Here is a 25,188-nt window from a genome sequence, read left to right as displayed (position 1 = left end):
GATAAAATGATGTTCAGGACCGGGTAATTTCTAAGACGCCTCCCAGCTGTGACATTGCATGTTCTAAGGTGCCTTCTAGCTGTGACATTCCACGTTCTAGGTTCTTTCCCCACTCTGACCTTCTGTTTTGAAAGTTCCCTCCCAGCACTGACAGCCCGTGTTCCAACGTTGTATGTTGTTCTAAGGTCCCTTCCTGGGCCAGCATTCTGTGAATGTGGCCTTTTGTTGCAGGGTGGGGGGGCGAGGGGGGGGTGGCTGTGGGTTTGAGGAAGACTTCTTCAATTCGACAGTGTTGAACTGGGAGCCCTCTGCAGCTCAGGAAGCCTGCAGAGCTCCCTGCTGTCTCTGGTTTCCCTTCCTCCCCCTCCCCCTGCTTCCCCGCCCCCCTGCCCAAGGGCAGCAGCTGCCAGGGCTCCCTGGAAGGCCAAGGAACCCCGCCTCAGCACAAAAAAGGAGTGGGCGGGGCTCAGGCTGTCCCTGGCAGCCCTGAGGGCCCAAGGGCTGCAGACAGAGCAGGTGGAGGACAGGAGCTGCTGGGTGGGTGTGGGAGCCTGGATCCTAGTGCTCTGCTCTGCTGTCCTGTCTTCTCCCGTCCTCTCCACTTTGGGGCTGACACATCTGGCTTTGGGGGGTTCAGGGCTCCCCCATCTGTTCCTCCTTGTCCCCCACCCAAGTTTTTTCTTCCCTCTTCTGTCTCCAGCCCATTTCTACCTCGGCCCTTATGCCTGCCAGACCTGGGGGTCTGATTGCTTTGGGAGGAGGGGGGGACCTTGGGACTTTGGGGTGCGCAGAGCCAGAGGGACGCCCCCACCTGTCCTCCTAGCCCCCGATGCGGCCTCGTCTCCTGCACGGACTCTCTGGGGTCTCTGTCACCCTCTTCTGCGTGGTGTTCCTCTCGGTGAGACACAGGACTCCGAGGCTCTGGGGGACAGGTCCGGGAGACAACAGCACCGGGTCAGGGGCCCTGCCGCTCACAGAGGTCTACATTGCCGTCAAGACCACCCAGAGCTTCCACAGGTCCCGACTGAGGCTGCTGTTGGACACTTGGATCTCGAGGGCAAGGAAGCAGGTGACTGAGGGGTCTGGAGGGGCTTGGGTCAGGTCTGTCCAGGGACGCAGGCCTGAGATGGATCTCTGTGCGTGAGGGCAGCCCCATGGGGCTGAGAAGGGCAGGGGCGGCAGAGAGACAGGAACCCCGTGACAGCAATTAGAGCCGCCCAAAGTGAAATCGGCTGTGCTTCCAAAGAGGGGCTTCCCTCTCCCTGGGGGGTCTTCAATGAGAGGCCGGAGAAGGAATTCCTGCTGGATGTTGGATTATGTGGTTGGGCTCTGGAATAAGAGGATCTGGGTTACAATTCCACTTCTGATGCTTCCTGTGTGACCTTGGACATGTCACCTCCCCAAGAATTTACTTTGCTCATCCAGGGGTTGGACGGGGTGGCCCCTACGTCCCTCTGAGCTCTGGATCTGTGGTCCTCTGAGCTTCTGTGATTTTCTGGGCAAAGCTGTCTCTGCCAGGGCCCACCCCAGGCAAAGGTTCTCCTCTAACCGTGCCTGGCACTGAGTGATCCAGCGGTTGTGGGGGAAGTTGAGTGACCTGTTACCCCTGGGGGGTCTTATTTATCACAAGGTCGTAGAGTTGGGGTGAGGAGGGACAGAATCCCAGCCAGAATCTCATGTCATCCCTGACCTTCGGCCTCTGTGTGGAGGCGCTGGGCCATGGGGGGAGTGCACAGCCCTCCTGAGACGGCCATCCCACTCCTGGATGCCAATAATCACCTTGGTCGCACCCATGACAGGAACCCAATTACTCCTTGTCCTCTAGAGGTCAATCAATGACTTGGTGTTGGCAGGGAGACAGCTATCTACAGTCAGGTATGACGGCTCATCAGGCTGGGGTAATCTGGTGGGGGGCAAATTGAGGCAAAGCTTCCATGGGTCTAGAGCTGGAAGGAACTTCAGAAGTTAGCCAGGCCAACCCCTTTTATTTCAGATGGGGAAACCGAGGCACAGTGACCTGAAGTTACACTTTAGAATCATAGACTCATGGCTCTGGAGCTGAAAGGGACCTTAAATGCCATCCAGACCAACACTCATTTTTACAGATGGGGAAATCGAGGCACAGTGATTTGTTCAAGGTCACACAGTCTGAAGTGGGCAAGCAAAGTGAGGATGGGTGTTGAGTTCATTTCTTCTGAGGATCAGTTGGAAGAACTGGAGATGTTTATCCTGGCAGCAGCACTGGCTCTGACCCCAGAGATTCTGGGTTCAAATTTGGCCTCTGATGCTTGCCACCCGTATGGCCTTGGGCAAGTCACATTCCATCTGGGCCTCTGCTGCCTCCTCTGTTATATGAGGCAGTTTGACTAGAGGGTTTCAAAAGTTCCCTCCAGTCTCAGTCTGTGATCCTATGAAGTAACTTCCTCTTTCTGGGTGTCAGTTCATTCTGTGTAATAAAATGGTAATAAAAACTAAATCAACATAACGTATGTATATAGCATGTCTGTATGACACACGAGGAAACTAAGACTGATATAGAGTAAGTAACATGATAATAATTAGAGCTGGCCTTTTTGATTTTCACAACCACCTTGGGAGGGAGGTGCTGTTTTTTATCCCCATTTCACAACTGAAGAAACTGAGACAAGTGGAGGTGAAGTGACTTGCTCAGGATCACTTGGCTAGTAAGTGTCTGGGGCAGGATTTGAACTCAGGTCTTCATGACTACAAGCCTAGTATTTTACCCATTAAAACAGGGGGTTGGACTACTCACCCTCTGAGATCCCATTCTGTGCTGGGATCCTTCTCTCATCAAGGCTCTCCCTGGCTCTGGCCCAAGGGCAGCCGTGCAGACATTGGGGTGCAGGGGAATGGTTGCTGACCTCTCATGGGCTTGGGCTATTTTTTTCTAGGCATCTTCCCCCACCTGGACTCTTCTCCCCCTCTGAGCCTTCTCTCTCTCTCTCTCTCTCTCTCTCTCTCTCTCTCTCTCTCTCTCTCTCTCTCTCTCCCTCCCTCTCTCCCCCTCCCCCTCCCTCTTTCCCTTCCTCCCCCTCTCTCCCTCCCTCTTCCTCCTCCTCCTTCCGTCTCTCCCCCTCCCTTCCTCTCTCTCCCTCCCTCCCTTTCTCCCCTCCCCCTTCTTCCCTCCCCCCTCTCTTTCTCTCCTTCCCTTCCTCCCTCCGTCTTTCTCTTTCCCTTCCCCCTCTCCTCTCTTCTTTATCTCTCTCTCTGTGTCTCTCTTCTCCCCTGCATCTGCCTTTCTTTCCTTGAGCCTCTCTCTCCATTTGCTGACCTGTCTCTTGCTCTCTGATCATCTCTGTTTCCCCCTATTTCTCTGACCCTATACCATAATAATCCTGTGAATAATTTATTTGGTAATGCTTTCTGACACTAGTCATAACTAACCTTCACTTGTAGATTGAGAGGGAGCTGGGGGCAGGGGAAAGAGGTCTGGGCCAGGAATCAGGAGAATGGGTTGTGTGAATGTGCCTCAGTTTCCTCTTCCTGCCTGGAGATAATGCCTGTGTTGTCCCCTGCTGATGGCTATAGACAAGCCTGATAGTGTTACCTACAGTTCCCACGGTGCTTTGCTGCATGCAGTCTTACTGGATCTGCTTTGGGGGCTGTCTCCCTCTTTGCATCTATTGCTCTCTGCTGGTCCCTGTCTCCATCCCCATCTCTGATCATCCCTGACTCTCTGGCCCATTCTGTCTGTCTCCCTGACCCTGTATTTATTTGTCTTTCCTGCTGGTGCCCACTCTCAAGGGCTGGGGTTTGCATCACATCACTTTTGCTTGGCAGGGTCTTGCTTACTTCCTGTTCTTCAGGGCCTTAGCTCTTCCGGAGGTCCAGAATGGGCCGGGCTCCCCCCACCCCCAGCCCTGACCTTCCACCCCTGCGTTCCCCGCTTGCCTATCCAGCTGAGCCCAGGGCCTCGGACAGCTTCCTGTAGGGACAGGGTTGGGGGCTGGGCTCCGGGCAGGGGAGAGGCTAAGACTGGCTCACAGCTGCAGAGGGGTAGGAAGGATCCAGGGTCCTTCCCTACCCTCTAACCATCCGGCTAACCTGGGGCCCCAACCCTCCCTTTACCATCAAGTCTCCTGTCCCCTATCCCCCTCTCTGAGAGTGTTGGGGGGGGGGAAGCTCTGGAGAATGGGCCTGTACGGAGGAACCCCTCCCCCATTCCTTCCCCCTGCCCCTCCTGGCATTTCCTGAGGGTGGCCCAGGGTGGACCGGAGGGAGGCGTGCTGTCACCTCCTGTGCGAGCTTCCTGTGGGGGCTGTTCCCACAGGGAGACCGTGGGGTGGACACTCTGTCTTGCTGAAAGGGGCGGGATCAGGAGGTGCCTGGCTTGTGAGTGTGTGTGTGTGTGTGTGTGTATAATGGGCTAGGGGCTGGAGGAGCTGGGTTCAAATTTGCCTTCTGTCATTTCCTGGGTGACCTATAAAAAGAGGGTTGGACTAGATGCCCCCCCAGGTCCCTCCTCAATCTAAAGCCTTTGATCCTGATCACATGCCTCACTGGATGAGGGGGCAGAGGACGAGGCTTGCCAAGGGAGGAGCTGGAAGGATCGTGGGGTTATAACAGGTTTGGGGAATCAGAACCGGAGGAGGCTTTGGGCTCACAAGGACATCCTTCACGGGGCTTTCCCAAGAGAGATCACAGAACAGGAAGATTCCTCAAGGGGGCTATTTCACAGAGGAGGCCACAGAGGAGGGTGCGAGGTGAGATTGGAACCCAGGTCCTCCTGCTCCAGAGCGAGGCCCCTCTCCACTCTGCCAAGTGCTGAGCTCCAGTATTAGAAACGTCAGCTGTTATGATTGGGCTCCGTGCCCTTTGAGGTCCCCTGGAACCCTGCATTTCTGTGATCTCTGGCACACAACAATTTCTTCATTAATTAATCAGTCCTGTGGTCTTCGGGATCAGGAGAAGTCGTCCCCACGGTGTCCTGAGCCCTGCCTGTGGGAGCATCTGGCCCCTTCCAGTGGAGGAGCCCTTCCCTCAGCATGGTTGGAGGGGGGGGGGACACTGTGGTTAACTGCTTCAGGCTGGTCCTCCTCCACCCTCGTCTGGTGTGTTAAGTGGGCAGAGCGGCAGGTGGGACCATTGTGTGGCAGCCTGGTGCGTGGGCCTCTCCATTGTGGCTGGGAGCAGGGGGTGGCTCCCATCCCTGTTTATCTGCTCTGCTAACCCTCCCCTCCCCCTTCCTCTCCCATGTACTGGTGGATGGAGTTGGGCGGGGGTAGCCCCGGTGGGCGGGGAGCCCCTCGGTCCCTTTCTTTGGAGCAGACGTGCCTCTTTTCAATCTATTGAACCCTGGGTGGCAGCTTTCCACTCTGTTCCGGCAGCCGTTGGGCATTTTTACAAAGTCTTGTCTGGCCCAGCCCCTCCTCTCTGCTTTCTTCTGCTCACCCCGAGACAAGGAGAACTCACAAAGATCACAGAAGCCAAGGGCTTGAAGGGGCCTCAGAGGGCATAGAGCCCAAGTCTAGGACATTCTCAGTAAAGCCTGCAGAATGCTTTCCCTCAGCAACCCTTGTGAGCAAGGACTGTGGCCACTGGTAGATAAAGAAATGGAAACTCGGGGTAAATGACTTGCCAATCGTCACACAGTCACTAAGTAGCAGGGTCAGTTTTAGAGCTGACATCCGAGCTCTCTTCCACACTACTGCTTATAGATTTACATCAGGAGGGGTCTTTGGAAGCCCCTTTCTCACTTACAAATGGGGAAATTGAGGCCCACAGGGATTAAGCGACGTGCTCTCGGTCGCAGAGCCAGGAAATGGACAAGCCAGGATTCCAGTTTCTCCTATTTCATATCCAACTCTCTTGGTCTATAGACTGAAAGTGGGAAGGGGCCTTGGGGGTTATGTAAATCCAAGGACCTCATCTTAAAAATCTGTCCTGTGCCCACGTCTGAGCATGAGGCCGGTTCCAGGGTTCGGGATGGTGGGAGTTAGATCTGGAAGGAAAAAAAGGCTAATCCCATTTCCACAAGATAGACCCTCAAGTGCTTGAGCGCCCTATCTACCTCTCCACGGAATGAGATCACATATGTAAAATGCTTTGCAAGCCTTAAAGTCTTTCATAAATGCAAGCTCTTACGGTTAAGTCTATGATTCCATGATCCCGTGCCCCGGGGGGGAAACGAGGCACACCAAGGATGAATCGCTGTGCTAAGGGTTACAGAGACCCTCAAGAAAGGATAGAACAAAGGAGAAGGCGTGGGTAATGGGTTCCTTTGTGTGGTAGCGGGGAGGGGGGTTGAGGGAGAGTGGTGTGTGTGTGTGTGTGTGTGTGTGTGTGTGTGTGTGTGCATGAAACTGGAGCCAAATCCTTTTCCCAGGGGTCCAGACTTAGAATGAATTAACCAGGAAATCAGCAGGGAGGATGAGAAATGGGGTGGGGGGGTCAGATGCAAAGCTGTGGATGAGAAGAAAGGGACAGGAGGCAACCACTGGGAAAGCTGCCTGCTGACTACCACCCCCAGGCCCAGCCAGGTGGCCCTGGAGGGTGTGGGGAGCTGGGCTTAGGGGTCTATGCCTGTGCATGTTGGGGGGTGGCATGTGTGACAGTGAGAAAGCTGATGCTGTAAAGGATGTGTCTGTGTGGGAGACTGGACACAAAGTGTGTGCGCGCGTGTGTTCGTGTGTGTGTGTGTGTGTGTGTGTGTGTGAGACAGACAGACAGAGACAGAAAATTGAGGTAGAGAGACAGAGACAGGGAGAGAGAGACAGAGAGAAACAGAGAGACAGAGGCAGAGAGAAAAAGAGATAGGGAGAGAGAGACAGAGAAAGAGAGACAGAGACAGACAGACAGAGACAGAGGCAGAGAGACAGAGAAAGAGAGACAGAGACAGACAGACAGAGACAGAGGCAGAGAGACAGAGAGACAGGGAGAAAGATAGACAGGAGAGACAGAGAAAGAGAGAGAGACAGACAGACAGAGACAGAGGCAGAGAGACAGAGAGACAGGGAGAAAGATAGACAGGAGAGATAGAGGCAGACAGACAGGGAGAGAGAGACACAGAGAGAGAAACAGAGAGAGACAGAAGCAGAGAGGCAGAGGGAGAGAGAGACAGGGAGAGAGGAGAAGGACAAATGCAGATACAGAAGAGGGAAAGAGACAGAGAGTTGGGGGAGGGAGGGACTTCTGAGGGTGCTCTAGGTGATAGGGAGTTGGGAACACCTAGGTTCAGGTTAGCATTGTAAAAATGCTACAAGGTTTTCAAAACACTATAAATAAGATCTCATTTGATCCTTACAACAAGCCTGTGATAAATGTGCTGCTATTATCCCCATTTTACAGATAAGGAAACTGAGGCAAACAGGGTTAAATGACTTGCCCAGGGTCACACTGCTAGTAAGTGACTGAGGTAGGATTTGAACTCAGAGCTTCCTGACTCCAGATCCAGCTCTCTATTCGCCCATATTGGCAGCCTGGTGGGATAAGGGATAGGGTGCTAGGCCTGGAGTCAGGAAAGCCTGAGTTTGAATCCAGGCTTAGCTGCCGTGTGACACTGGGCAAGTCACTTACCTGTTTTCTGCCTCAGTTTCCTCAACTGAAGATGGGGTTTATAGAATTCCAAAGGACTCATGATGAAAAGTGCTCTCTACCTTCAGAGAAAGAAATGATGGAGTCTGAATGCAGCCTGAAGCTGACTCTTTTCACTTCCCTTTTTCCCTGTGTTTTTTTTCCTGTTTTGGTCTGTTTCTTTCACAACATGACCAATATGGAAACCTGTTTTATGTGATTATACACATATAACCTCTATCAAATTGCTCACTGTCTTAGGGAGGGGGGAGGGCGGGGAAGGAGGGAGAAAGTTTGGAACTGAGAAATTTCAAAAAATGAATATTAAAATTTGTCTTTACATCTAATTGGAAAAAAATTGAATACTATTTCGAAAAAAGAAAATGAGGGGGCAGCTAGGTGGTACAGTGGATAAAGCAGTGGCCCTGGATTCAGGAGGACCTGAGTTCAAACCTGGCCTCAGACACTATGTGACCCCGGGCAAGTCACTTAACCCTCATTGCCCTGCCCCCCCCCAAAGTAGAAAGTAAAAAGAAAATGAGGATCATCACAGCCCCTACCTCCCAAAGCTGTCGAGAGGATCACATAAGATAATATCCATAAAGCCCTTAGCGCAATGCTTGGTACACAGTAGGCACTATATAAATGCTTAGCTCCTTTCCCTCCCCTGTCTCAGTGAAAACGGAGTAGATTATCTAGCTTGAGAGGCCATGATGTGTCTGTACTGGTCCTCCTAATGCTGGTTCTGTGACCAGTAACCCCTTGTTCCTCTCTGGTTTCCCCCTGTAGACCTACATCTTCAGCGATGGAGAGGACCAGGCCCTCCAGGAGAGACTAGGTAATGTGTCTCCTTTCCTTCCAGGGCTAGAGCACCCCTACCGCAGGACTGAGAGCTGCAATGGGGCCAATGATGAGGGAGACCTACAGGGCTGAAGTGACTCTGCCCAAGTCATTGAGATTTGAATCCAGGCCCTCTGATGGCAGATGCACAGGCTGTTCAGAAGAACAGAGAGAACTCCATGCTCTGCTGCCTCCTGGCCCCGGCGTCCCTGAGGTGGATACATGGAGATCCTTGACTTGATCTGACACACAGAACAGGGCAGGGTGGCTGGTGGGGCGGGAGTGTCTCCTTTCCTCCCTCGCCTCAGTTTCCTCAAATGTAAAATGGGGATCCTAGTAGTTGTGAGAATGAAGTGAGAGCCCAGGTCCCAGCACATAGTAGGTGCTATATAAATCCTTATCCTTTTCTTTGTCCCCTGTGTCTGTGTGAAAGGACAAGAATTTATGTAGAAAAGAGGTCAGGGTGTGTCTGTAGAGGACACACTGGTGACTAAGTGGGGAGCTGTCCCTGATCTCATTTTCTCCCCACCTTAGCATCATTAGTTTAGGCCCTGAGACAGGGGAACATCCCCTGAGGGAAGGAGTCCTTTGGCAACTCCAGAGGGGCCTGACCTCCCTGAGGGACAGCTGTGAGGGGGAGGGATGATGCCTTTGGGAGGAGAAGGAAAGTGGGGAGGGGGGTAAAGATGAAAAGATAAGTCGGGAAATCTGGAAGTGAGTCTCAGCTCTGTTACCTAATAAGAGAGAGGATCTTGGCAAAGTCGCTTTCTAAGTCCTCAGTCCTGCTGATTGGTAAAAAGAGAGGATTGCACCTGATAAATTCTAATGTCTCTCCCAGCTCTGACATCCCCTGTTCTAAGGGTCCTCCTGGCCCTGACATCCTCTGTTCTAAGGTCCCTCCCAGCCCTGACATCCCCTGTTCTAAGGCCCCTCCCAGCCCTGACATCCCCTGTACTAAGGCCCCTCCCAGCCCTGACATCCCCTGTTCTAAGGCCCCTCCCAGCTCTGACCTTCCCTGTTCTAAGCCTCCTCCCAGCTCTGACCTTCCCTGTTCTAAGCTTCCTTCCTTAAAGGACTGGCCTTAGAGTCAGAAAGACCGAGGTTCCAGTTCTTCTGGCATAGACTGTCTGACCAGAGACAAGTCACTTCACCTCTTGGTACCCCAGGGCATTCTAAATTGTTGAACTCCACAGGTGGAAGGACTTTCCTCACTAGGAGTTTCCCCAGGCTGATGAATTCATGGATCCTAGGCCCAGACCAAGCTCCCTCCACATTCTGCCTTTCTATGAGTCAGAATATTATTCCACACTCTGATCAGAGGAATGAGTCCCATTCTCTTAGGGCCTGAGCCCTGAATTCTGGGGGAGCCTAGACTGTTGAAACAAGGTCTGGCAAGGGGAAATGGAACAAAGGGATGGGGAGCCCCCACCTCACTGATTCTCCTGTCTTCTCTCCAGGGCCCCACCTAGTGGTCACAAACTGCTCTGCTGAGCACAGCCACCCAGCCTTGTCCTGCAAGATGGCGGCAGAATTTGATGCCTTCCTGGCCAGCGGACTGAGGTCAGTGGTTTTGGGGGGTGTCAGGTGGGGCCCTGTACCAAGTGAGCTGGGTATGGTCATGGATCCGGGCTGGAGACCCTGGGGATTCTTAGAAGACAGCCATTTTAGCTGAGTGGTTTTAGGGAGCTTCCTGAGGGCAGGGACCCTAATATCCCCATTCTTATCTCTTACCTAGTATGAGCACATGGCTGGAGGCATAGTAGGCAGCTTATCGACCATCTGTAAGTCAGCAAGCATTTAGTAGATCCCTACTGTGTGCCAGGCACTGGGGCTACCAAGACAAAGGATGAAGCTGGCCCAGCCCTCAAGAACCTTACATTTTATTACTGGAGACAATGAACATATAAGACGTGTGGGTGAGATGTGTGCACGGTGCATTCGAGTGTGGGGCAGGGAGTGAAGGCACCAGCTATTGGAAAGAGGTCAAGAAAGGATTTTCCTTGAAGAAGAAGAGGTCCCTGGGCCAGTTTTGAGGGACACGGGGCCTTCTGGGAAGTGGAGGTGAGATGAGAGTATGGGGAAGTCTGTGAATTGATCTTTCATGCTCCCTCCTCTCCATCTGGAAGCCCTTCCTCACCTGCCTTTTTATCACCCCTCCCCTTTTGACACAGGTCACCTTTTTCTTGGTGTTATATTTCTTTGTGGACACTTAGATAATTGGATTGTAGATTTAGAGCCCGAAGGGACATTAGAGGCCATCAGATCCAACCCCCTCTTTTTTCAAGTTAAATTTTATTTTTTTTTCAATGAACAAAGATTTATTGTCTCTCCACCTCCCCTTTTCTGAAAAAAAAAGAAAAAAGAAAAACAAAACCCTTGTAATAAATATTCCTAGCCAAGTGAAACAAAGTCCTACATTATTGTTGTTGTTCAGTCCTGTCAGTCATGTCCAACTCTCTGTGACCCCCATTAGGGCTTTTCTAGGCAGAGAAATGGCAGAGGCTTGTCATTTCCTTCTCCAGCTCATTTTAGAGATGAGGAAACTGAGGCAGAAAGGGTGAAGTGACTTGTCCAGAGTCACATAGCAAAGTAAGTGTCTGAGGCCAGTTTTGAACTCAGGTCTTCCTGACTCTAGGCCTGGTATTCCATCCACTGCACCATCTACCTGGCCCCACACTGCTCATGTCCCAAATGTGTATCTCATTGTGTGTCTTGAGCCCATCACCTTTCTTTCAGAAGACATATCTCAGGCTTCATTATCCGTCCTCAGGAATCATAGCTGGTCATGGTATTGATCAGAGTTCTTAAGACTTTCAGAGCTGTTCCTCCTGACAATAAGATTTGTAGGAACTGATGAAAAGTGAAGTGAGCAGAACCAGGAGAATAATTTATCCAATAGCAGCAATATTATAAAGATAATCAACTTTGAAAGACTTAGCACCTCTGATCAATGCAATGACTAACTACTATTCCAAAGGACTCATGATGAAACATGGTACCCTCCTACAGATAGAGAGCTGATAGACTCAGTGTACACTGAACCATGTAATTCTTTTTCTTTCTTTCTTTCTTTCTTTCTTTCTTTCTTTCTTTCTTTCTTTCTTTCTTTCTTTCTTTCTTTCTTTCTTTCTTTCTTTCTTTCTTTCTTCCTTCCTTCCTTCCTTTAGCTAATTCAGTAGTTTATTTTGCATGACTATACACATTTGTTATGGGTTTGTTTTTCTTCCCTTCTCAATGGTGAGGAAGGAGGAGGAAAGGGGATAATTTGAAATTAAAAATAAAATAAAACAGAATTTTTAAAAAGTGTGGTTCCAACCCCCTCATTTTACAGATGAAAATAAATTACTTGCCTAGCGTCACACAGCTGGTAACTTCATGAGGCAGGACTTGAACTCATGTCTTCCTGACTCTAAGCTTTGCACTCTGTCCACTGATTAGAAGCTTCTCAAGAGACAGAGTATTATTGATCTTAATATCTTCACCAGTGCCTAACTCAGTTCTCTGTACATGTATGATGAATGAAGGAGAGAACTAGGAAGCTGTGTGGCCCAGTAGAAAGATCCTTGGATGCTGAAGGGGAAAATAGGAATTTTTTAGCCCTGGCTTGCTAGGGAAGCAGCCAGGTAGCACAGTGGATGGAATTTTGGGCTTTGAGTCAAGAAGATCTGAGTTCAAATTCTGCCTCAGACACTTACTAGCAGCCTGAGCAAGGCGTTTAATTGCCATTTGCCTGTTTCCTTAACTGTAAAATGGGGGTAATAGCATCTACCTCCCAGGGTTGTTGTGAAGATCAAATAATATGAGTAATAAAAATCGCTTAGCATTGTGCCTGACACATAGTAGGTGCTTGATTAATGCTACCTAACTTTACCAAGGCAAGTCACCTCTTCTCTGTCTATTGGGGTTAGACTAGGTTGACTGAATGATTCCTTTTAGCTCTGACATTCCAGAATTCTGTGCTTCTGGTCTGACAAGCAACACGGACCGTACACGCCTCAGCGATCCATAGGGCTGGAGTGGTCAGGGCTTCTCGAGGAAGAGGCTCCTAAGCTGGCTCATGAATGATGAATAGAATTGCTTTCAAAATAAAGCTAGTCTTGGGGAGGGAAGACTCCTTCTTCCGTATCTAAGTCTTGGCTGTTATTGATCGTTTACAGCTCAGTGTGAATTCATTTCATTAGGTGGCTTTCCTCTTAACTGTTGGCTGGGAGCCTCCGCTGAAGGAATGGAACGAATCAGGAAGGAAAAGCATTTATTTATTAATCCCTTACTCTGTACCAAGTGACGGGGATACAAATAAGAAAGGGAGACAGTTCCTGCTCTCAGGGAGTTTACAATCTGATTGGGAGAGACCAAAGGAAATTTGGGAAAGGGAATATTGTTGATTCACTTTTTTTTTTTTTTTGGTGAGGCAATGGGAGTCAAGTGACTTGCCCAGGATCACACAGCTAGTAAGGGTAAAGTGTCTAAGGTCGAATTTGAACTCGGGACTCAGGTCCTCCTGAATCCAGGGCCGGCGCTTTATCCACTGCGCCACCTAGCTGCCCCGCCCCCCCATTCACTTTTAAAAATAGTACTTTCCTTAAAACAGCTCCAGGGTAATATTAATGCAATTATTTCCATTTGGCTCTGGGAAAACTGAGGCAGAGAGTTCAGTGACTCTCCTAAGTTCACAACCAGAAGGTATCAGAATTCAAACCCAGATCCTCTGATTCCTCTTTCCAACACCACCACATATAAAGGTGGTGCAGTGGGTAGAGTGCTGGGCTTGGGCTCAGGAAGACCCGGGTTCAATTCTGCCTCAAAGTCCAGTTGTCGTCCCGGCCAAGACACCTCAATCTCTCCCATTCAGTTTCTCCTTGTCTGTAAAATTGAAGGTGGAGGATTTGGATGTGATAGCAGGGAATCTGGGGCACTGGTTGGGGCTATGATGTATTTTCTAGGTGGCTAGAGAGCAGAATGAGAGAGGGCATTGGTTCTCAGCGGGAGTGGGACATGCAGGACAAACCTCTTCTGCTTTAGAACTTTGCCTGGGGTCCGCCATCCCCTTTGCCTTATGTGCTGAGACTTTTGGGATTCTCCCTTGCCTCCCATCCCTTCTCTGTCTCCTTGGTTAAAAGCCCTAAGGTCATTTCCCTCATCACATCATAGTAGATCTCAAAGACAATCCAGTTCTATGCAATCAACATTAATTAAGCTCCTACTATGTGCTAGCCTATTGGGGATACAATTAGTTAAAAGAAAGTCAGTCCCTGCCCTCAGGAAGCTTACAATCTAATGCTGGAAGACAACACACAAAAGGAAGCAGGAAAGCTGGGAGGGGGAGACACCAGGGGGTACCCAGCATAGTGACATCTTGTCATCAGGCAGAGCAGTAGGTGCAGAGTGGGGAATCCCAAAGTCCAGTTTCTACCCTCTATAAAGGAAGGCATTGGGAGGAACTTGGTACTCCATCCTGCAACCCTCAGTGGGGAGACTCTTGATGATGAGGAGCTTACCCTGGGAGGAGCAACTAGCAAACTGATGCAGAGTGGAGAAAATCAGAAGGGAAGATGCTCCCCCAGGAATCTGGCACCCATGAAGTGAAGGGGACCTCAGAGGCTAGCTAGGCCAGCCCTCCTCTGGAAAGAAAGTCCTCTAGGTGACATCAAACCTCTTCTTGAAGGCGCAGCCCGCTGCCTCCAGAGGCAGGCTATTCTTAGGACGTTCAGGTCATTTTACCCTGCAACGAGGCTGAACCCTCTTCTGTGTGTGATCTATTCCAATCAGAATGTGAACTACTTGAAAGCCTTTACTGTCTCACTGCACACAGTAAGGGCTAAATAAAGGATTTTTTATTCCTTTGCTAGTAATGATCTTGAGGCCCTTCACCATTCTGGTTGCCTTCTCTGTGAGTCTTCAGTTTATCAATGTCCTGCCCAGAATGTTGGTGACTGTCACATGCTACGGGTAGAGGCTGGCAGGATTGGCACCTCTCTGGTTCTTCACACAAAGCCTCACCTAGTGTAGATCAAATTAGCTTTTTTCTTTTCCTACCATGGTCACCCTCCTGACTCATGTGAAGCTTGTGGTCCATTAAGTACCACAGCTCTTTTTTGGACAAACAGCTGTCTGGCCAGTTAGCCCCTTCCCTCAATTCTCAGTTATCACTCCCTCCACCTCATGTAAGAGGTTCTATCATTACCTCCTTGGCTTTTCCTATTGGTTTGCTGTGAGGCTGGAGGGATGGGGCATTCAAGATTCTGCCCCAAAAGGCTGCTTGAGAGATTACTGTGGGGGGCAGCTAGGTGGCACAGTGGATAGAGTATCGACCCTGGAATCAGGAGTACCTGAGTTCAAATTCAGCCTCAGACAATTAACACTTACTAGCTGTGTGACCCTGGGCAAGTCACTTAACCCCAACTGCCTCACTGAAAAAAAAAAACAGAGAGAGAGATTACTGTGTCTGTCTCTCCCTGCAGTTGGTTCTGCCACTTGGATGACGACAATTACCTCAACCCAGAGGCCCTGCTCACACTCCTGTCCTCCTTCTCGCCTACCTGGGATGTGTATGTTGGGAAACCAAGTCTGAACAGACCCATCAAGGCTTCAGAACCAATGCCCAACAACCAGACGGTTAGTGCTGGCCCCTACTCATTGTGCTGGCTGGGAGTTCTCAGGGGACGGGAGAAGAGAAGAGAGAGACAAAGATGGAAGGCTCATTTGATTGGAGGATGGAAAGAGGAATGGGGAATTAGCATCCATAAGCATCATACAGTAGAATGAGCACTGCCCCCAGGATCAGAGGACCTGAGTTCGAATGTTACTTCTGGTCCATGTTGCCTGCGTGACTTTGGGCAAGTCACTTAACCTCTATGGTCCTTAGCTTCTTATGTATGATTCGAAGAGGTTGGCTAGATGTCCTCTGAGGTCTTTTCTAGCTTCAGAGCTCCGATTGCTCATTTTACACATGAGGAAAATGAGATCTAGAGAGAGGAAATGATTTGTCTATCTTGGCACAATGAATAGCAATAGATTTGGATTCTGGGAAACTGGGGTTTGAATCTTGCCTCAAACATTTACTAGTTTCATAAACCTGGGGAATTACTTTCCTGGGGCATCTGGTGGCACACTGGATAGAATGCTGGGCCTGGAGTCAGGAAGTCCCGAGTTCAAATCTGACCTCAGATACTTATTAGCTGTGTGACCCTGCACAAGTCACTTAATCACCAAATTCTCTGAGACTTTAAGTGTCAGAGAAGGTGCCAACCTGCATTGGTAGAGGGATTTTCCTCACCTAGGAGTTCCCTATATCAATGAAATTCCAGGTCCAGTCTCTATCCCTACTGAATGCTTTGTGGATGGTGGTGGATAAAAAGATTGATTTTTTTTTTTTTTTGGTGAGGCAATTGGGGTTAAGTGACTTGCCCAGGGTCACATAGCTAGTAAGTGTTAAGGGTCTGAGGCCGGATTTGAACTTAGGTCCTCCTGAATCCAGGGCTGGTGCTTTATCCACTGTGCCACCTAGCCACCCCTAAAAGGATGATTTTTATCAATGGATTAAAGCTCACTGGGACATCCTTGGGACAGCTCTGGGAGCAGAGTCATCTCATTCTGCTCCCATATGCTTAAGATTTCCTCTTCTATGTCTCCTCCCACGCGGGCTGGAGATTCTGAGTCTTTGGTATGCTACATCTATTAAAGTCATCGTCCTTCAAGTCATGCATCAATGTTATATCTGGGCAACAGGGGCCAACAGTTCTGTCTGTCATGATGCTTTGCGTTTAGTGTCGTTTATGACTTGAATTCTCAAGGATAGTTTGGGGGAGTGAGTGTATTTGCTATTATTATTACCCAAGGTCTTACAGTAGCAAGTTAAGGCCCAAGGGGCAAGCCCAAGGACAAAGAAGATGGAAGTAGAAGAAGAGTTTGGGAAATCCAGGGTCAAGAAACCAAGAGAAGAGATGGGACAAGATCAAGAGTGTCAGATGCTTTAGGCAAGTCATGTGAGGTCAAAGCAGATGGAAAAGGTCATTGGATTTGTCAATAAGGAAGTCACTAGTGGTTTTGGAGGGAGCAGTTGCAGTTGATTGGTGGGGATGGAAGCCAGACTGGAGGTTTGATGAATGAGTGGGTGGTGAGGAAGTCTATGGAAGCAGTTCGTGTTGACGGCTCTTTCTAGGATTTTGGCAAGAAAGGGGAGGAGAGAATGAAGGAACGACAAAGCATTTATTAAGTAGATGGTCAAGGTTAAGGAAACTTTTTTTTTTTTTTAGTTTAGGGAAGCCCTGAATATATTTATAGATTCTGAGGAAAGGAGCCAAGAAGGAGAGATTAAAGACATCTGAGAGGGAGGGGATGATGGATGGAGCAAGGACAATGGGGAGAATTGGACTATATGATTAGAGAGAGTCAGGACTGGAAGGGACTTGAGAGGTCTTCTAGGCTAACCCTCTCATTTGACAGAGGAGGAAACTGAGGCCCAGAGAAGTTAAGTAACTTGCCTAAAATCACCAGGTAGGAAGTGTCAGAACCAGCATTGGAGATGACAGGATGGAGGGTACAGGCTGAATCATTCATTCTGCCAAAGGGGATGGCCGCCTCATCTTCTTGGAATCTGTGGAAAGGAGAAAAGAATTAGTGAGAATACTGAGAGTTTTAGAGACACCAAGGGGGGAGTTGAATCAGTTTCCCACAAGATGGCCACAATTTTCTCAGTAAAGAGGTAGGTGAGGTCATCTATTAGGAGGGAAGGGGGCCAGTGTATGGTAAGGGCTTGTTAGGGGTGGTTATATAGCAATAACGGCCCATTTGAGGTGAGGATACAGGACTCGATGGCTCTCCTCATTTGGCTAATCTGGAGTAGGAAGACAGGATGGAGACAGTGGATGTGGCTAACTGATGGGAGTTGCCTGGGTAGAGAAACAAAGGATGAAAAAGATTCTCTTCATAGGCTCATAGAGTGTCTGAGTTGGAAGGAACCTTGAGATCAGTGAGTCTAATCCTGTCATGGACAGGTGAGGAAACTGAGGCCCATGGGGGTGCTATTTGCCCAAAGTCACATAGCTAGTATCAGAGCTAAGATTTGAACCCAAGGTAGGAAATCCACTGGTCTTTCCACTGTACCATCTCCTTTTGAGCCACACCTGCTCTGGGTGGGGGATTTGAAGGATCTGGCTACGTCCTAGGGTCCAGAGGGTCCCCAGCTAACCCCGGTCTTTGCTCTTTTCTCTCATAGAGGCCAGTACGATTCTGGTTTGCCACAGGTGGAGCTGGCTTCTGTATCAACCGAAGATTGGCCAGGAAGATGGTGCCATGGGCCAGGTGAGCAGTGGATGGCTGGCAGGGAGGCCTGGGAGTGCCCAGCTGGGTGGTATCTTTGGCACTGGGGCTATGGGGAAGTTTCTTCTGCAGCAGAAGGTGTTTGAGAGGGAACTCTCATGGGACCTGGGCTCAATTTCTATTTCTAATACATTGTGGCTGTGTGACCTTGGGCAAGTCGCTCTCTTTCTCTAGTTTTCCCATCTGTAAAATGAAGTTATTGGACTAGATGACCTCTAAATTACCTTCCAGCTCTAGATCTATGAGTCTAGATCTATGAACCTACCTGTATGAACTTGTGTTTTTTTCTGTCTGGGCCTCAGTTTACTCATCTGCAAAATGGTGCAAGACAAGAAGCTCTTTCAAATTTTTTTTGGTAACCCCAGTGTTTAGCACATGGCTCAGCACATAGTAAGCACTTGATAATGCTCATTGCCTGCCTATGATGCCCTGCCTATGATGATAAAACTTCCTGCCAATGAATTCTGGGGTTTGTCAGATTGAACCATGGAAAGAAAGGTAGGATGGTACATTGGAGAGTCCTGGACTTGGGATCAGGAAATTCCATACCTCCTACCTGAGTGACCTTGGATGAGTTATATCCTTCCTGGGTCAAAGTCTGTTGATGTTGTGAAGATTAAATGAGATAAGGTGTGCCTGATTGGAAGGTCAAGAAGGAGGTGGGCTTTGAAGGATGGTCATGAACCAAGGCAGGCTAAGACTGCTCTGGGTCTTGTCCCAAGAGGCTCAGCAAGAGGCTTCTTCTTCTCCCAGTGGCCCCAATTTCCTGAGCACCTCCACTAGGATCCGACTGCCTGATGACTGCACTGTGGGCTACATCGTCGAGTGCAAGTTGGGGCGTCGCCTGCTCCCCAGCCCTCTGTTCCACTCCCACTTGGAGAACCTGCAGGTTCTTGGGGCTGCCCAGCTCCCCAGTCAGGTGAGTTGGGCTGGAAGGGAGGAATGAGAAATGGACTGGCAGTTGGTTGGAATGTCAGGTGTGGGTATCAAATCTACCTATTCCTCTGTCTCTTTGGGGTGCCTCTTCTCCTAACTCACTGTATAACCTTGAGTAAGTCACTTCTCTCTCAGCATCAGTTTCCAAACCTGTAAAAAGAGCATTCTGGATGAGAAGCGCTCCAAGGCTCCTCCCAGCATTAATGTTCTATGTTCTGAGGTCTTAGAATCTTAGAGGTAGAGCCAGAAGGGATCTCAGAGGCCATTTATATCAACCCTCATTTTACAAAGGAGGAAACTGAGTTACTGAGTCACAAGGGGGTAAGTGGAAGAGTTGGGATTTGGCCCTATGTTCTCTTTCTAATGCATTAGCCTTTCCCAGCTCTGATGTTCCATGTTCTAAGATGGTGCTTCATTTGTGTGGGTGTTTCATTGTCCATCCTGAGCAGTTTCTGCCCACATGTCTCCATAATTCTCCAAAGAAAAAATGCTCAATAATCTGTCTTAATACTCCAGAATATAAGCATATCGAGGGTAGTGATTGTTTTATTCTTTGTGTATCCGCAGATCCTGGTACACAGTAGGCACTTAATAAATGCTTATGGATTTCTTGATTGATATGTACAAGAGAACATAAGCTCCCTGAGGGAAGGGATTGTCTTCTTTTAGTCTTTTTATCTCTTGTCTCTGGCACATGGTGGGGTCTTAATATGTGCCTGTTGGCTGATGGATTGATACTCTCCATCTTTTGCTTCTGATTTTCACTGTAAGACCAGCCCATCTTAAGCCCATTGTACATTTTTTCAAGCAAGTCTTTAGAGAGTTATCATGGGTAATAGGATAGGGTACTACTCCCACCACACACCTCCCTGTTGTTCTTTGGGTCACTTGTCTTTGTAATTTTCCAAAGATCACGTTCATGGTTCATGTTCCAGCATCCCAAGGACCTTATTTGTCCTATGTTTGAAACTCATCATGGGATGAGTAAATGAAAAAGCACTGACTATGTGCCAGGCACTGTGCTGAATGCTTGGGATACAAGCAGAAAGGTTGTTGTTGTTGTTTGTCCTTCATTCTCCAAGAGGACCATGACATTGGGATGAGGTCATGACTTGCAGTGAATTGGATTTCAGTGAGGGAGGGCTGTGCAAGGTCACCAACCTTCCTCTCTCCTCCAGAGCCATCTAGGTCTGGAGGTAAGATATTAGAGATGGCCCTGGATGTTTAAGGCCATTGGGGCTAAGTGACTTGCCTAGGGTCACACAGCTAGTAAGTGTCTGAGGTGAGATTTGAACTCAGATCCTCTCAACTTCAGGGCCAGTGCTCTATTCACTGTACCATGTAGCTGCACCTACAAGCAGACAGGTAAGACTGTGGCTGCACTCCAGGAGTTCACACTCTCATAGTGGGAGACAACATGTATAGTAGGTTCCTGCTGCAAGTCAGATGGAAAGGTCCCAGGATCCTTAGGGGGCATTTGCAAGGCAGAGGGAGATGCCCTTTAGTGAGCCCTAGAGAGAGTAAGTGATTTGCCCAAAGTTGTAACCAAGAGAGGCAGGATTTGAACTAATGTCATTTGAATCTAAAGTCATTATTCTTTCCTCTTATAATTGATCCTGTTCCCATGTCCCTTTCCTCCCCCAAACTTTCTCTTGGCTTTTGTCCACATAGGTCACTCTCAGTTATGGAATCTTTGAGAAGAAACTCAATGCCATTGACCTGGAGGGCCCCTTCTCTCCACAAGAAGACCCCTCCAGGTATGTCCTCGTCTGATGAACCCAGAGGGGGTGAGATTGGGGTTGGAGGTAGTGATGAGAGTAGATGTGGTTAGAGAGGAGAGAGCTGTGTACAGACAGAGCTGGGACTGTTGGACTTTTGGTGGATTCTGGTCTGTTACCGAGCCTATCCAGGTAGACCACTTGATTGTTGGACAGCTCTGATGATTATTTCCTCCCTCTGCCTTATACACAGTGGTGCTTATTCTTCCTGTTGGGGTGATATAAGACCTTATGGAAGATGATGTGGAGGAAATTTCTATGAGGGTGTGTGTGTTGATTTTGGTGCATATAAGATTATATTTCCACCTGTTCCAAGGCTGGGTGGGAACACCATTCTGGCCTTCTCCCTCTCCTCAATTTCAACAGGAGATGAGAGTCCCTTAGACTGACACTCCTGACCTATAGCAATTTACCCCCTTGCCATTCCTGATCCCCAAGCAGTGTGGTTCTCCTGGTGTAGTCCATCCAAGGGAGTGCCTTACATATTCTTCTGGTGGAGGGAGGAGGGAGGGCCTGGGCTTCAGGAAGTTGGACGGTGACTCAGGGAGGAATTTGAAGGATAGGAGGGAGTCTCATTCTTTTCTTTTGTTGGTTTCTCTTGGCAGGTTCCGGTCCCTCCATTGTCTCCTCTATCCTGACACTTCCTGGTGCCCACAACAGGCTACTCAGTGACTCCTGACACCTCCTTCTTGGGACAAAGGCCAAGGGAGGCCTTTGGTTACTTATAGAGGGTTCAAGGGTCACCTCCAGCCCGACCTTTCCTTGTGCAGTGGACTCTCAGGTGCACAGGGAAGAGCCAGAGTTTTGCCAATGGTGGAATAAGCCTTGGTTTCCTGATCTTCTTCAAGAAGAGGTCTGAGGGGGGCAGCTGGGTGATGCAGTGGATAAAGCACCAGCCCTGGATTCAGGAGGACCTGAGTTCAAATCCAGCCTCAGACACTTGGCACTTACTAGCTGTGTGACCCTGGGCAAGTCAATTAACCCCCATTGCCCCACAAAAACAAACAAAAACCAAAAAAAATAAATAAGAAGAGGTCTGGGTTTGCCTGGTGGCTATCATCTAAAGCCTAGCTTCTTAAACTGTGGGTTGAGACTTTGTATGGGGTCTCACAACTGAATGTGGCGGTTGCAAAAAAGGTTATGTCTACCTATTTTATATACCTATACACCCAGGATAATGTAAAAATTTCTCAGGTGAAAAGGGATCTTGTGTGGAAAAAGTTCAAGAAGCCCTGATCTAACACATCTACTGATTCCCGCCCCACCCCCCATTCATGGGATGCTATCTTTCCCAGAGGACCTAGTGAAGTGTTAGGGAGCTTAGAAACCTGGGAAGACTGAGTTGGGAGGTGGAAAGGGCTAAACTCCAAGAAGGTCTATGAAGGAGGAGGCAAGCAGAGGATTAGGGTTAGGGTGAGGGGCAGTCCTTTGGGAAAAAGGGATCAGGAAGTTTCTCTACCTTCCTGGAGTAAGAGGTCCTTATCTGTCTACAAAGGGCAAATCAAAACTCCCAGCTGGATCTTGGGTCAGGGCTATCCTCAGTTTCCTTATCTGAAAAATGAGGGGATCAGATTTGCTGATTTCTAAGGTATCTCCCAGTCCTGTCATTCCATATTTCAAGGGCCCTTAGCTCTGACTGTATTTTCAGGTCCTTCCCACTTTCTGTGTTCTAAGGGCTCTCCCAGTGCTGATATTCCAGATTTTGAGGCCCCCCCTTAGCTCTGACATCCTGTAACTGACACTCGGAGATTCAGTCACTCCCTCTCTACTGATCCAGACCTGTGTCCAGGACTTTGTCTTCCTCAGGTTGGCTACAAATCCTTAGGAACTGGGCACATCCCTCAACAGAATAATGTGAGACTCTGGGTTTAGTCACACACTGGGGTCTTCTCTAAAAGCCCATGTATGCCGGGACCTGTCTTGGGACACTTCTACTGATCCCCCACTAAGTGGCATTGCATTAGTGAAGGGAGTTTCCTCATTTGAGAGTTCCTTACACCAATGAAATTACAAGTTGTCCCCTTCCCCAAAGCACCTTGGCACAGGGCCAAAGAGCGGGTGAGCCCAATGGGTAGCTGAGTCTGCAGACACAGGTCCCATCCCTGCTGTTTTAACCTTTCTACTTGTCCCAGCAGCCTTCTCCAATGATCAGTAGTAGGATTGAGAGCAGGCAAGGGACCTTAGAGATGATATGACTGAACTCTCTTATTTTGCAGAGGCTATAGAAGGATACCTGTCCAGGTCCCACAGGTAGAGCGTGGCAGTTAGGCTTAGAACCCACATTTTCTGACTCCAAATCCAATGCTCTTTTCACCACTGAACTCCACCCCCCTGCCTAGCTGTGCCATGTTGTGATGATTGTGACAGGCCATGTGGCCTGATGGTAAGGGAAGAGGGGAGGATCAGGTCAGGGACGTTTTACTTGACCCTTTGGTACAAAAATGGATTTGAGTTGGTATGTGAGAGAAATAGCATGCTATATGGTTAAAGCTGAAGTAAGTAACCAGAAATAGAGTGTAGTAAGGGAGGTCCCTGAGGAAAAGGGATCCAGTGCCAGGCACATAGTAGGTATTGGATAAATTGATGGATTGATGGGTGTCTGGGGAGATGCTGGATGGGTTGAAGGGGAGATTAAAACATTCTTCTTTTATTGATGCTGTGTTTTTTACATTGCTTACATTTCCCAATACACTTTCTCTTCCCCCACGCTGAAATTCTGTAGCATCCTCTCCAATCCAAAAAAAGGACAGTTCAGCAAAACAAATCAATACATTGTCCTTGTCCGATGACATAGGCTTCATTTTTCACCTGTAGTTCCCGACTTCTGAGGCAAAACAAACCATTATGTTGACAGTGCCTCATTGCTAACCTATAGCTCTAGTTCTCAAGTCCCGCCCCCCCCCGCCATTAATAAGCATTTATTTTCTCTCCCCTCACCCTGCTGCAGTTTGAAAGAAAAAGAAAAGGAGAATAAGACCTTGTAACAAATCTGCCTAGAAAGCAAACAAATACTCATATTATTCATGTCCAAAAATCTGCATCTTATTGTGCATCTTAAGTCCATCCCTTCTCTGACAGGAGATAAGCAGCCTGCTTCATTGAGATGGTGGGGTTAGGTGGGCGTTGTGTTGATCAGAGTTCCTAAGTCTTTCACAGTTGTTCATCTTTACAACATTATTGTTATTATATAAATTGTTCTGCTGGTTCTGATCACTTCATTTTATATAATTTCATATACATCTTCTCAGGTTTCTTTGAGATCATTCCTTCATCATTTCTTATGGCATAATGGTATTCCATAATATCCATCTACTATAACATTCAACTATTCTCCAGTGGATATTTCTAACCCTCTCACATAACAAACCATTACATTGGCAGTGTCTGACTATGTAGGTATCATTCCTCACCTGTAGTCTTTAACCTCTCTCAAGAGGAGGGAAATATATTTCACTCAGTATGAGGAGAAAGATTGGGGGGGGGAGGGAGCGGGAAATAGATTTTGCTGTCAGTGTGAGGAGGGGGATTGGTCTATTCCAATGGTGTGAACACCAATGTTAGGAAGAGAGAGACTCTGCCTCTGACTCACCCCCAACAGGTAAACAGTAACCACTGGTACCACCCCTTTACCGTTGGTTTTCTTTTGGGGGTAGGAAACTCATTCAGTTCCATTCAATTCAGTCAATATTTATTTAAAGGTCGATAATGTCCAGGACTGGAAGAGATCTTGGTAGCTAGATGGTTCAGTGGATAGAATTTGGGACTCGTAGTCATGATGACTTGTGTTAAAATCTGGTTCTGGAGACTTACTGGCTGTGTAACCTTGGACAGGTCATGTAACTTCTCTGTGCCTCAATTTCCTCATCTGTAAAATTAGGACAATAATAGCATCTACCTCCCAGAGTTCTTGTGAGGATCAAATGAGATGATATTTATAAAGGCACTTGGAACACCTTAAAGAGCTACATAAATCCTAGCTAAAAGCATCATCACCATCATTTTCTCCAAGTGGTTTTGCTATATCTTTACATAGGGCTAGGCCTGAGACAGGTGTGGGGATGGCAGCAAGGTACAGTGGATAAAATTCAAGTTTTAATGCTTCTGGGTAAACTTTGACATACTATATAAATGCTAGTTACTCCTATTACTTACTGTGTGTGATCTTGGGCTGGATGACCAGCCCAAGTCAGGTAGGCTGTTGAGGGGATTCCTGTTCAGAACAGGTTGGACTAAATGGTTTCTTCCAACTCTGAGATTCTATGTGACCTTGGTCAAGGAATTTCCCCTGTGCTTCAGTTTCTTCACCTGTAAAATGAAGGGATTTTACTAGAAGCCCTCTAAGGGTCCCTTCCCTAAGCTCTAGATAGTAATATTTAAACAATGAACCCTCAGTTGCCTCTGAGATTTAACAGGGGAGGATATGAGATTTTAAGGCTAGAGGTATCTATGAAGTTGAAGAAATCCATCAAATGGGTACTCAGTTGGGAGGCAGAGCTGGGGACCATCATGAAGATAAAGCCAAGTTAGGATCCTCTCTTCTGGGAGATTATGGAGGGAAAGTATTTAGGGTGAGGGCAAAAGACATTATCTAAACTTGGTAATATCTGTCCCATCACATGTTTCTCAGGTATATTGGTTGGGTAGGGGTTGGCTTAGGTCACCTTTGAGGTCCCTTCCAGTGTGGAGATTCGATTCAGCTTGCCAGTTCCTAGACTGGAAGCTTCACGTGGTTTAGACTTTCTCTTTCCCTCATTGCTGAGCATAGTGCTCTGCACACAGT

The 25,188-nt window shown here is 48.5% G+C and overlaps 1 protein-coding gene across 1 annotated transcript; it reads left to right on the top strand.

Annotated features, from left to right (window-relative positions):
- The first annotated feature begins 512 nt into the window (after positions 1-512).
- Positions 513-23,058, top strand: MFNG (MFNG O-fucosylpeptide 3-beta-N-acetylglucosaminyltransferase). The gene is made up of 9 exons (XM_043965154.1): positions 513-537; positions 824-1,069; positions 8,323-8,371; positions 9,831-9,933; positions 14,835-14,988; positions 17,591-17,676; positions 18,448-18,613; positions 20,302-20,387; positions 21,014-23,058. The coding sequence occupies exons 2-9, from the start codon at positions 830-832 to the stop codon at positions 21,078-21,080; spliced, it is 951 nt and encodes a 316-aa protein (XP_043821089.1). The 5' UTR covers positions 513-537; positions 824-829; the 3' UTR covers positions 21,081-23,058.
- The last annotated feature ends 2,130 nt before the right edge of the window (positions 23,059-25,188 follow it).

This window comes from Dromiciops gliroides, chromosome 5 (assembly GCF_019393635.1).
Source record: "Dromiciops gliroides isolate mDroGli1 chromosome 5, mDroGli1.pri, whole genome shotgun sequence".
Classification (NCBI taxonomy): Eukaryota; Metazoa; Chordata; class Mammalia; order Microbiotheria; family Microbiotheriidae; genus Dromiciops; species Dromiciops gliroides.
This window is presented reverse-complemented; position numbering and strand designations above follow the sequence as displayed.

Coding starts and splice junctions, on each gene's coding strand:
- MFNG (XM_043965154.1), top strand. CDS start 830: ATGCGGCCTCGTCTCCTGCACGGACTCTCTGGGGTCTCTGTCACCCTC. Junction 14,989..17,590: donor CAATGCCCAACAACCAGACG/GTTAGTGCTGGC, acceptor TTTCTCTCATAG/AGGCCAGTACGATTCTGGTT. Junction 18,614..20,301: donor CTGCCCAGCTCCCCAGTCAG/GTGAGTTGGGCT, acceptor TTGTCCACATAG/GTCACTCTCAGTTATGGAAT.